General features: G+C 42.6%; 1 protein-coding gene across 2 annotated transcripts in view; it reads left to right on the plus strand.

Moving 5' to 3' along the window:
• The window catches only part of EYA2 (EYA transcriptional coactivator and phosphatase 2), a 146,325-nt gene that overhangs the window by 47,306 nt on the left and 85,359 nt on the right, over window positions 1–13,660 (plus strand). For both annotated transcript variants that reach the window (XM_082226149.1, XM_082226150.1), the window contains exon 2: window positions 5,504–5,622. In XM_082226149.1, coding sequence (XP_082082275.1) covers window positions 5,514–5,622 — 109 coding nt within the window. In that variant the 5' untranslated portion in view covers window positions 5,504–5,513. The remainder of the gene's footprint in view (window positions 1–5,503; window positions 5,623–13,660) is intronic.

Genomic DNA, 13,660 nt, shown 5'->3' on the forward strand with positions numbered 1-13,660 from the left:
AACAAAGTTTCGTTTGTCTGTCCGCTTTAGGAACTAGAAAATAGGAGGATGTCTCTCCCAAACAAAATACTTTGTTGTTGTTTAGTCGTTTAGTTGTGTCCAACTCTTTGTGACCCCATGGACCAGAGCACGCCAGGCCCTCCTGTCTTCCACTGCTGCCCGCACTTTGTCAAACTCATGTTCGTAGCTTCGAGAACACTGTCCAACCATCTCCTCCTCTGCCGTCCCCTTCTCCTTGTGCCCTCCATCTTTCCCAACATCAGGGTCTTTTCCAGGGAGTCTTCTCTTCTCATGAGGTGGCCAAAGTATTGGATCCTCAGCTTCACGATCTGTCCTTCCTGGGCTGATTTCCTTAAGAATGAATGGGTTTGATCTTCTTGCAGTCCATGGGACTCCCAAGAGTCTCCTCCAGCACCATAATTCAAAAGCATCAATTCTTCGGCGATCAGCCTTCTTTATGGTCCAGCTTTCACTTCCATACATCACTACTGGGAAAACCATAGCTTTTACTATACGGACCTTTGTTGGTAAGGTGATGTCTCTGCTTTTTAAGATGCTGTCTAGGTTTGCCATTGCTTTTCTCCCAAGAAGCAGGCTTAGTTATTGCTAACTTACCCTCTCTGTCTGTCTGCATTCTCCATGGCTGCTGCTATGCCAGCTGCTACCTTTCTGCTTTGAATGTTAGATCTTTATCTCTGAGTAGGTAGTTGTCTGCAGTTTAGGTAGCTGAACAAAAGCTCACAGGGGTAAATAGAAAGGTGAGCTGGTTCAGGCCCTGACTTGGAACCTTCCATATGCTTTTAATCCGTTAGCAGCAGTGGGAGCCTTTTGAAGTCTTCCCCCCTCCCCTCTTCCACTTCCCCTACTGCCCAGCTGTCATCTCCCAAGTTCTGCTCCCTGACACTGCTGCAGAGCACTCTTCTGAAAGCACAGTCATGCTTTTGCCTTAATGCTGTAGCCTCGGGGGACGCCGAGTGACGACAGGGCTAACAAATGGTGCAATCTGCTCTGTACAGCTGCGAAAAGGAAAGCAGAATTGGGGGAGACAATGCATGTCTAGATCTTTTCCTGTGCAGCTTGCATTGGGCCCATCTCTGCTGTTGCACAGCAGACTCTGGCATATCCCAGCAATGCAAAGCAAAGAGATCCACGATATATGGTTCGTTTTATTTGCGACTGTGCATAGTGAGGGGATGACTTACTGCAGAGCCATGTAAAAAACTGTCCAGCGCTGAAAGCCAGAAAAATGCAGAGTTAGATGTGGAATGCTTCTTAGCAATGTGCAGACGGATTGCTTTTGGGGAAGGGCCATAGCTCAGTAGCAGATTATCCACTGTGCATGCAGAAGATCCCAGGTTCAGTTCCCAGCATCTGCAGGTTAGGCTGGGTGAGTTTCTTGCCTGAAACCCTGGAGATCAGCTGCTGGTCAGTATATAGACAATACTGAGTTAGATGGAGCAATGACCTGACTCACTATAAGGCTGCTTCCTAAGTCCCTATGTTCTCTTCGTCGCTGCCTCACAGGGGGCAACAATTTCATATTGGTATGGCAAAGTTTGCCATATTGCACTCTCAGACTTCCCAACTCAGGATTTCTATGTGGACATACAAGAATGGACAATTTTGCATTGCCATGATATGGCTTTAATATCTGCTGCAACAACAGGAGTAATGACACTGGATCCCTGTCACAATAATGCCAACATTTGGAATTCTCAAAAGCATAATTGGACTTTGGTACCTGCTTGCCTGATTTAGGGATGTGATGGTCCATTCTACCTTTCTAAGAGCTATGAATGAGCCGCCATTGTTCTTCAGATTTCTCAGTTTAAGTGCCACGGGAGAACTTGGTTGTTTGTCCAGGAGGGAGCAAGATATTTTCAAGGTTTTAAGTTTTGTACCTGTAAAACTAAGGAAACAGGATAAACAAAACAAATGTAAATAACTGCAGAACTCTGTGTATTTCTGAGACCGGGAGGGGGGGCAGGATTTCCAAAGCAGTGGATGTGTCCAATCAGACAGACTTGAATCACTGCACTTTGCTGCTTCTTCACATTCATCCCTGACTTACCTTTTCAAGAACAGGGTCAATGGAACCTCAGTTGTCCTTTTAATATAAAGCTACATAAATCCAGTAGGCCCTGTTCATATGGAGAAGAATTCAGGCATGTACCAATGCTATCCATAATATAAGCAAAAGGCAGTTACTTCATGCAGAGCCCCAAAAATGATATAGCAAATAATCTGGGTCTGTGGACAACACAATCAGTGTTATAACTGCAATCCATAACATAACTGATGTTCACCTTAAGACAGCCAATATGGCGTGACAGGGAAAGAGTGTTGGATGTGAGCCAGTTCATGTGTTGAACTGACACGATTTTACTAGTTCTTCAGAGCTCACCACCACTACCACTGAAGTTTCACTAGGCTTTTCCTAGCGCTTTATTTCTAGAATGTTCTGCAATCGTATTGGCATCCTCAGTGCTCAGAACCTAACTGGCACTTGTTTATTTATTTTTTTGCAGTGACCTTGTAAGAATAAGTTTCTCTATTCCTGATGTCTGCTGGCATCACTAAACAATCCTTTATTCCATACAAAACCCTCCGCTTATTGTTGTAGCAGCAGAATCAATGAGTTTCCTGGTGAACTTTGCATTGATCACCTTTCACCAAAGCTTTTTTTGTAAAAAGAGAGAGAGAGAGAGAGAGAGAGAGAGAGAGAGAGAGAGAAAGAAAGAGCAACCACCTTGAATGGACAGCATAACATGAGATCTTGAAAATGTCAAGCTATTAAGAGTAACAGTAGTCTGGGGAAATCCCATGAATACTATTGACACCTTTTAAATGAGGATTTAAAATAAATTTGTGAATTACCCGTATTTTTCGCTCTATAACACGCACCAGACCATAACACGCACGTAGTTTTTAGAGGAGGAAAACAAGAAAAAATATATTCTAAACGAAATAGTAGCTATATGATTTTTGTGGTTCATGCTGTGGCCACAAACATGTGATCTGACAATGAGTTTGGAGTAGCCCAATGCAAAAATCCTGAGGATCCATGTGGATCCATGCTTTGTAACCACGGAGGAAGGAAGGAAGGGGAACCATGGATCCTCTGCTCACGACTGCAGCAGATCCCCCCCGACACCCGTAGGCATTCACTCCATAACACGCACAGACATTTCCCCTTACTTTCTAGGAGGAAAAAAGTGAGTGTTATGGTGCAAAAAATATGGTACAAGGAGACTTCAACTTTTCACAGTGGCCACCCTTAACTACTGTTTTAGGAGATCTTGATTAGAGGGGCCATGATTTGGCTAACACTTGGGGGAGATTGGGGATGCGGACTTGTGGATTTCATTAAGTTGGAAGTCAGGAGGAGATCAGAAGGTCTTGCTCCCAACTTTTCCTAATATTTTGAGCTTTGGTAGACTTCTGGGTATTCATATTATTGTAAATTGCTTTGGAAGTGATTCATAAATGAAAATAATAAGTTGGTTACCATTTTTAGACCTGCAATAATCATGCTAAACTGGATGACTAAAACCAACAAACCAATTCAAGATCTTTGGACTTCGCTAAATGGACTCACTCAACAGTAACTGTACTCACAGCTTCAGGAATGCGGGTGGCACTGTGGTCTAAACCACGGAGCCTCTTGGGCTTGCCGATCGGAAGTTCGGTGGTTCGAATCCATGTGACAGTGCTGAGCTCCCATTGCTCTGTCCCAGCTTCTGCCAACCTAGCAGTTCAAAAGCACACCAGTGCAAGTAGATAAATAGGTACCATTGTGGCTGGAAGGTGAATGGCGTTTCCATGCACTCTGGCTTCCATCACGGTGTCCCATTGCGCCAGTAGCGATTTAGTCATGCTGGCCACATGACCCAGAAAGCTGTCTGTGGACTAAACGCCAGCTCCCTCGGCCTGAAACGAGATGAGTGCTGCAACCCCATAGTCGCCTTTGACTGGACTTAACCGTCCAGGGTCCTTTACCTTTACCTTTTACCTTACTCAAAGCTTCATACAGTGTTTTGTGCCAGTCCCTAGTCCAAATCCAGCCCTCAGTTGGTACCAGGTAGTACCATCTGCTCCTATTTCCTGTAGGGGTAGTCATGTGTTCTGCTTTCCAAAGGATGATACTCTGTTTGAAAGGCCTTCCATTCTAAGCCCAGTTTAAAGACACAGAATCATAAGAGGGGAGAGAGTTTTGAAGTTGCCTTTTAACACCACCCAAACAGCAGATTGATCAGGCACATAGGTCATGCAATCACAGCTTTCCCCACAAAGCATTTCTGTTTAAATTATAGTAATTATTTCTGAATCTGCCTCTGTGCATATGATAAATTTGTGCCCTCATTAATTGGTGATGTGTTTCCTCTTTTGGGGAGAACCATAAGTGGCCATACTACTTTGCTAATTTTAATAGAGGAAGCAGGAGAGAGGGATAGCAATGACTGTGACAGTGAGAATTCAGAGAACCAACTTGGTCCAGGATACAACAACTACTCCCCAATCCACTCCAGCCTCAAAGTGCACCTGCAAGTAAACGTAATTGTTAACTGGGGGGCTGGTGTGCAGTTAGCTTCATCTGAAGATTTCAGTTTTCCTTATCAAAGAATATGTGAGGCGCCAGCTTGTTCCAAATCAGCTAACTTTCATAGAATCATAGAATCATAGAGTTGGAAGAGACCACAAGGGCCATCGAGTCCAACCCCCTGCCAAGCAGGAAACACCATCAGAGCACTCCTGACATATGGTTGTCAAGCCTCTGCTTAAAGACCTCCAAAGAAGGAGACTCCACCACACTCCTTGGCAGCAAATTGCACTTTACAAGTCTCTTCTGTATGATTTGCCATCAAGCAAACCGATCACAGAAATGCAACGACTTTCAGCAAGCGAGTCTCTTAATGCATTTGGCTGCAATCTTGCGAAAGCTAAAGTCTCCTTAAATCCCGTTGATTTCAAAGATATTTAAGCACTCTGTGTGCAGTATTGCTGACATTAAGATTAATGAGGAACTACCCCATGTAACAGCTTCTTCCCCTTCAATATTCCATAACTCTGTAATGCTGTTGAGTGTCTCCTATTTCTATTCTTGCTGCAAAACATTTCTGGGACTCAGAATCTTATCCAGAGCCACTGTGCGCCTTGGACGATGATGACAATCCTAAAACGCGTTGCTTCTTCTTCATGGTGTTTTAAGAAACACATAAATGTAATCTTCTGATGGCAACATCCAGGATGATCGGGAAAGCATTTAATCAGATGGGCGTAATCTCCAAGGGAAGCGACTGCTTGGTTTTTAATTCCGCATTTTCCCTTCGCCGAAAACTTTTTGCGTGAATGTTGTTTATGTAGAATTTATATGAAGCCAGGGTTTTGGAAATCAGCTTTAATATTTACTCCTAGGGAGAGAAAAAATTGGAATCATTAGCAAGCATGCATAATTAATGAATAAATTATCTGAGTTTTCCCCCCACCCTTTGTTTTCCTCCAGGTATAAGGAAATGCTAGATCTAGTGACATCACCCAGCTTGACTGTAAATAGAGAACACCCTGACATTCTGAAGCTTAACCTTTCTAACACTTATGCCACGGTTCCAGATGACATAGAAGGTAAGCTGACAGTTCTTGTTCATGGTTTATTAACTTTAGACGCCTAGCCATGGGTGTGTGTGTAGAGTAGGGGGGTGGAACCAGGGCAAACAGACATATGGCCTTGGCTTGTATGAATCAGGGCTTGGACTTTTGCCCTTAAATGCATCAGTCCAAACATACTGGATTTCATATTGATTGCATTGGCAGTGATTTCAGTTTTGTGATTCCGTTTTGGATGGGGAAGATGTTCGGAAGGTGCTGCAGCTTAATGATGGGATGTAAGATTTGCATGCATACGAGGCTCCAGGTTCAATTTTCTCTTCTTTCCCATAGCATTTCCTTTTAAAATACAAGGAAGGGAAGGAAATCAACCAAGGTACTGCAGTGGTGCTAACATTCGGGGTTGACAACAGTGCGCCAAGATGAACCATTGGTCCAATAAGGGTTATTTTCAATGTTGCTTTTGTTTCCTTGTACCTTTTGAAGCACTTAGAGGAAGCAGCGGTGTCAGAATAGTCAGCGTGGATGTGAGCAATTGATAGACCAGCTTCAAAGTGCTTTTCTGGTTGCACATGCTAGGTGTGGGTCTGTCTGTTTTGATACTACCCTGGCTTGTGGCCGTTTTCTCCTATCTGACCTCCTTGCATCTTTAATGACAGGATTGCCACCTAGATTCTTTTATATTTTCTAATTGAACTTAGAAAGGAAATGGGCTTGAAGAGTGTATTTTGCTCACCTTGGTCCTAATCTTTCCGATTTGGGCCTTGGGCTTTATAAGGTAAGGACCCCTGGATGACGCAGGTGGCACTGTGGGTTAAACCACAGAGCCTAGGACTTGCTGATCAGAAGGTCAGTGGTTTGAATCCCCATGACAGGGTGAGCTCCCATTGTTCGGTCCCTGCTCCTGCCAACCTGGCAGTTCGAAATCACAAAGTGCAAGTAGATAAATAGGTACCACTCCAGTGGGAAGGTAAACAGCGTTTCTGTGTGCTGCTTTGGTTCGCCAGAAGCGGCTTAGTCATGCTGGCCACATGACCCGGAAGCTGTACATCAGCTCCCTCGGCCAATAAAGCGAGATGAGCACCACAACCCCAGAGTCGGCCACGACTGGACCTAATGGTCAGGGGTCCCTTTACCTTTAAAGGACCCCTGGATGGTTAAGTCCAGTCAAAGGTAACTATGGGTGCGGCGCTCATCTCGCTTTCAGGCCGAGGGAGCCAGCATTTGTCCACAGACAGCTTTCCGGGTCATGTGGCCAGCATGACTAAATCGCTACTGGTGCAACCGAACACTGTGATGGAAGCCAGAGCGCATGGACATGTTGTTTACCTTCCCACCACAGTGGTACCTATTTATCTACTTGCACTGGCATGCTTTCAAACTACTAGGATTGGCAGGAGCTGGGACAGAGCAACGGGAGCTCACCCCGTTGCAGAGATTCGAACCACCGACCTTGCGATTGACAAGCCCAAGATGCTCAGTGGTTTAGACCACAGCGCCACCCGCTCCAAGTGTCCCTATTTACAAGGAATGGTTCCGATTTTGCAGTTCTGCTTCTCCTGGTAATACACAGGTCCTAACTTTTATTTTGGGGACACGTTTGCATGCCTTTTTGGAAAAGGCATGTTGACCTCCATGCACAATGATGTAGTGGTTCCTCAGTTTTAGTTCCCTTACTGCAGGTCTCTAAATGTTAAATCTCAGTGTGTTGCACATGCATGCAAAGACAGATGCGCCTAAACACAAAATCTGAGTGCACTGCTTCATTGCTATCCACACCTTCCTCTTCTTTCTAGCTTGGTAAAACATCGATGAAAGCGTTTCAGTTTTCATCGATCCTGTTGTGTGGAGCTGGATCCATTGTTGGCTTAAACATCCCTATACCTGCTTGCTGCTGCCTTTCTCGCAGTGTGGAATTCAGGGGCGGGGAACGCACAAGTTGTGCATCTTTGGAGTGGTCTCCTGCTTTTCATCCGTGAAGTGTTGGAGGGTGTGCTGCTGTCGCTGCTTTGGTGTTTTAAAGATCGAAAAGCAGATGCTGACACTGTTATCATTGCAGAATGCTTATTCCCCACCCCCACCCCTCTCACACACTGTCAAATCTGTGGTCTGAAGTTTCCAACTTGGCAGGTACTAAGGGGTGCATTCTTTTGGTAGTTGAGGTTAGGGGATGGAAACTTATCTGCCTTTCCCAATTCCCATCTTCTCCCTTCACTTGGACGGTATGAAGAAGAAGGGGGGGCGGGGAGAGAATGTTTAAATCTGTTTTTAAAATTATTGGCGGATGATGCCGCTGAACTAGTTTTCGCTAGTACAATTCCAGCTATTGTTTGCTGCGGTCCGGCCTTGCAATCTTCCTGTTGGAGCGCGGCTGGCAGAAGGCACTAGCTTATTAACTGTAGCGATTAACCCTTCACTCGCAGCATCTTTCTTGGGGCTTCTGGGACGCTTAGCAGGCAAGCTCTTGGAGGTGCCAGAGGCAAACCTTGCCAGATGCTAGGATGTGAGCTGGAGAAGCTGTACCTCCCAGCAGGACCCCATGGGTTGTCTGAGGGTCAAACTACACCAGTTGCATTTAATGCATAGCCTGGGGGTGTTATGTTTGCTTTTTTTTGTCTTACTCAGAGGTTAGTGTAGAGCCCCAAACTGGTGCAGAACCAGGAAATGGAACATTTTAATCTTTCTTCCCACCTACCTCTGCCTTTCACTGTTCCAGTCCACAACTGTGTGGACCAGGAAAGCAAAGGTATACCCACTCCCACCCCCGCCATTGTAGTCCCCAGTACCCAACCCTGATGCCATCCATGCGCTGGGGCGGAATTTCTGAAGTGGGGCGGCTCGCTGTATTTGTGTAGGTTCCCCATGTGGTTTTAGAACTTGGCGTGATCAGGGTTCTAAATCGTGCAGGCAGCCTATGCAGACCCAGACCCTCAGAGACACAACAGGGGTGTGTGGCAGCAATCGCAGACCTATTCTTCCCCCTAATAAAGAAAAACAACCTTGCAGAGTTTTAATTGCATGAGGTATTGAACTGCTAAACAGTGCTATGGAGTAAAAAAAAATTTTTTTAACTTTTAAGAAATGTTTTGTTGAAATTAAAATAGCTGAAAGGGAATATGAATAAATAAAAGACAACAAAAATCAGAGGCTGATCATGTATAAAAAGATGAAGCAATTGCCAACTTAAATAACATTGAAAATTGATCCATGCTAATGCTAAATGGATCAGTAAATTGGCTAAAACATTTACAATTTAAATCCACATATTTAGTAAGATTGTAAGCTTTTATTTTTATTTCATATTCCGGGCTTTATCTTACTGGTTTTCCATAGGAAACATTTTTTTAAATTTTTTTTTATTATACTTCTTGGTTAAGGGGATGTATCTCTATCGGTTACTGAAGTTGTGTTTTTCTTTCATAATTAATAAAGTTAAACAAAAGGTGAGCACAGAGAATAGAGAGCGAATAAGACAACAGCCTATTCATGACATTGGATTCTGTATTGTGGTAATCAAACACAGGGGTGTGCGCACAAGCCCTAGCCTCAATTTCCCCATTCACAACAGCTCCACTCCTGCCTATCTGATATTAGTGCCTGAAAAGGTTTCAAAGTACGATGAGGTTAATGTGCTGGGAACCCTAATAAGGCATTTGGAATCTTCTTTCAGACCTTTCCTCTCAATATATTAAGGCCTGAAGTTGAGCTTGCACATGTGGGGCTGTTGGGTCGGTGCTTGTATGAATGTCCCTGACCCCTCCCCTCTTTAAGCCCACATGCCCCCACCTTGAGTGCCTGAAGAGGACTAATGGAAATGAGAGAGATGTGAAATTTTAGTGTATTCTGGTCATTCAGTCCAGGAATTTTGCTCTCACACTGAGAAATGAAAGGCTAACTGATAACTGATGGATTTCTATAGGTGGGGCTCTGTTTAATTCCACGTAATGATAAAAAGACATTAAAGCATCAAAGGTGAATGAAATCATACTCAGAGAATAATTTTCAAGTGAGAGTGAGCAAAGTATACAGAAACCTTCTGCAGAAACATGCGCCATATATTTTGGAAATGTTCTCGCAGGCTTTACAGAATAACAATATTACGTGAGCCCATAGGATTCTTTCTTTATATTTTCAATGTATTTGCATATTTCATTAAATAAAACATGCCGGAGATGTATAATTCACTATCTTATGAATTGCTGAATAAACTGAAGGTTGTCTCATCTTAGACGACTTCCTAAGGAGGACAATCCTCTTCTGGCTATGGGGGCACATCCTGCTCAGTCCTTGTTCACTTGCCCCCCCATGCTATTGAGAGCACAGTAATGTGTACATATTTTTCCTTTAATGTATGCAAGAAGGTGCAGAACCTTCTGTTTTCAGATATGTTACAATGCTGTGTTCCACATAACACCTTCTGGGAATGACTCTGTTTGATGGGGGTTCTCTGGACCTCACACAGCGTGGGAATGTCTTCCCCTCCTAAGGCTGTTTTGGTGTTCAGTTCCACCATGCGATTAGAATTGCGCAAACATCTACAACCGTTCATTGCGCGGAGTTCTACATTGCACCAAGGAGTTTCACAGGTACAGTAGGCTCCCTCCCCACTGCCAGTGTTCTTCCTCCAACATGTATTGGGTGGTGGAACTGACAACGCGATGAAGGGGGCTCAGCTGTCACATTCCCACTCTCTCCTCACGCAAGGCAAAGAATGCAAAATTTGATTTCTGGCCTTGACTGACACTTCGTAAGACTCCTGCCCCCATGCAGTAGCTTGCAGTATTGTATTTTTATTTTTTTTTTATAATAATTTTTATTACATTTTTTCCAAATTACAAAGAAAACAAAAAGAAAGGCAGAACAAAAGAAAAAAAGGAAAAGAGAACAGAAAATCTCAACCATTTCGACAACTTATTTCAAATTTCCATTGGACTTCCCCACATCTCCCACATAAATGCATTCTTGATAATAAAATTGTCAGCAAATTATACCCTTATTTCGTGTGTTTCTTTATATTTTCAGTTGCAATTTAAGTTTAAATCTCTTATTCTCCAATTACTCTAAAAATATAGCATAATATCCTTTTTACCCGTTTAAACTCTGATTCTTTCATGAGTGTTATCAGTTTCATAAATAATTAAATTTCATTGCTGGGGCTAACGTTCCAAATCATACGACGTCTTATGTTTCATACAACTTATAATACTTCTGCAAATAGTCTTTAAATTTTTTCCAGTCCTCCTCCATTGCCTCTTCTCCCAAGTCTCGGATCCTTGCAGTCATCTCGGCCAGTTCCATGTAGTTCATCAATTGCGTCTGCCAGTCCTCCAGTGTGGGCAAATCTTGGGTCTTCCAATGCTTAGCGATAAGGATTCTTGCTGCTGTTGTAGCATACATAAAAAAAGTTCTATCCTTTTTTAACACCTTCTGGCCGACAATGCCCAGAAGGAAGGCCTCTGGTTTCTTGGGGAAGGTGTACTTGAACACCTTTTTTAACTCGTTATAAATCATTTCCCAAAAGGCCTTCAATCTTGGACAAGTCCACCAGAGGTGAAAGAATGTCCCTTCAGCCTCCTTACATTTCCAACATTTATTGTCAGACAAATGGTATATCTTAGCAAGCTTGACTGGGGTCATGTACCACCAGTATACCATTTTCATAATGTTTTCTTTCAAGGCATTACATGCCGTAAATTTCATACCGGTGGTCCATAACCTTTCCCAGTCTTCAGACATAATATTGTAACCAATGTCTTGAGCCCATTTTATCATGGCTGACTTAACTGTCTCATCCTGAGTGTTCCATTTAAGCAGCAAGTTGTACATTCTCGATAATACCTTGGTCTTTGGTTCTAGCAACTCTATCTCAAGTTTCGATTTTTCCACCTGGAATCCTATTTTTTTATCTAGCTTAAAAACCTCATTAATTTGGGCATAGTGTAGCCAATTTTGCACCCTATCCTTTAGTTTTTCAAAGCTCTGCAACCTCCAATTACCTCCAATGTTTTCTATTATTTCCCAATATTTCGGCCAATGTGCCTCCATATTGGCTGTTTTCTGAGCTTTGGCCTCTATTGGTGAGATCCACCTCGGAGTTTTACTTTCCAATAAGTCTTTGTATTTTTTCCAGACCATATATATTGCTTTCCTGACAATATGGTTTTTGAACATTCCATATGTTTTCCCCTTGTCATACCACAAATACGCATGCCAACCTAACGAATTGTTAAAGCCTTCCAGATCTAGGACATCAGTGTTTTCCAATAAGATCCAATCTTTCATCCAGCAGAAGGCCGCAGCTTCATAATATAACCTTAAGTCCGGCAGGGCAACCCCCCCTCTCTCCTTTGCATCAGTTAGTATTTTAAACTTTATTCGGGGCTTTTTGCCCTGCCAGACAAACCTAGAAATATCCCTCTGCCACTTTCCAAAACATTCCACTCTGTCCACGACCTGCAAGGCTTGAAACAGAAACAACATTTTTGGCAAGACGTTCATTTTTATAACTGCAATTCGGCCTAACAAGGATAATTTCAATCTTGACCAAATTTCAAAATCTTTTTTAACCTCTGACCAGCATTTTTCATAATTATCTTTAAATAGGTTCAAATTCTTAGAAGACAGATTGATCCCCAGGTATTTCACTTTTTTAACAATGTTTAGTTCTGTTTCCTTCTGAAACCCCTCTGTTTCAATAACCGTCAAATTTTTCCCTAACACCTTAGTTTTTTGTTTGTTCAACTTAAAACCCGCCACCCGACCAAATTTCTGAATCAATTCCAAAACTCTTTTTGTACTAGGTTCTGGCTCCTGTAATGTTAAAACCAAGTCATCTGCAAATGCTTTCAGTTTATATTGTTTCGCTCCGACCCGTATTCCTTGTACCTGCCGATCCTCCCTTATCATATTCAGCAAAACCTCCAGGACCGAAATAAACAACAGAGGGGATAGGGGGCACCCCTGGCGTGTTCCTTTTTCAATATGAAGTTCTTCTGTCACCACATTGTTCACTATCAACTTAGCTTTTTGTTCTGAATAGATTGCCTCTATTCCATTCTCAAACCCCCTTCCCACTCCCATCCCTTCCAAATTTTTCTTCATAAATTTCCAAGAAATGTTGTCAAAGGCCTTCTCCGCATCAATAAAAATTAACACTGCTTTGGTGTTAATATTTGTTTGTAAAAGTTCCAGAATATCGATAATGTTCCTGGTGTTGTCAAACAAATGTCTACCTGGGAGAAAGCCTGCTTGGTCCTTATGAATTACTTCATTTAGTACTTTTTTAAATCTATTAGCTAAAACATCCGCAAATATTTTGTAATCCACGTTTAGGAGTGAGATGGGTCAGTAGTTCTTAAGTTGAGTCTTTTCAGTTTCCACTTTAGGTATCAGTGTGATGAATGCTTCTTTCCACGTATCTGGTGCCCTCCCTCCCCCCATAATCTGGTTACAAACCTCCATTAATGGTTGTGTCAAGTAGTCTTTTAAGGTCTTATAGTATTTGGAGGTGAGTCCATCAGGACCTGGAGATTTGCCTGGCTGCATATTCTGAATGGCATCCTCAATTTCCTGTTGTGTTATTTTACAGTTCAAGATTGATCTCTTTTCTTGTGATAATTCTGGAAGGCCGTTTTCTTTCAAAAATTGTTCTATCTCAGTCGCATCCTCGGATCCTTGTGTATACAGTTTTTTAAAATATTTCTGGAAACACTTTCTAATTTCTCCCGGTTTCTGAATGTTCTTTCCTTCAACTTCTAGATTGGTAACATAATTTAATTTTTGTCTCTTTTTCAACTGCCAAGCTAGCAGTTTCCCACATTTATTCGCCGACTCAAAAGATCTTTGTTTCATTTGTTTAATCTTCCATTCCACTTCTTGATTAATCAATTTCGCATATTGTGACTGGTGGAATTTAATTTCTCTTAAAGTCTCCTTTGATTTTGGGTTTAATCTTAATTTTTTCTCACCATCTCTTATCTTCTCCAATATCTTATCCTTTTTACCATTCCAGAACTTTTTCTTGATCGTATTCTGTTGTATCAGGAACCCTCTCATA

Source organism: Podarcis vaucheri (genome assembly GCF_965113315.1).
Source record: "Podarcis vaucheri genome assembly, chromosome: 6".
Classification (NCBI taxonomy): domain Eukaryota; kingdom Metazoa; phylum Chordata; class Lepidosauria; order Squamata; family Lacertidae; genus Podarcis; species Podarcis vaucheri.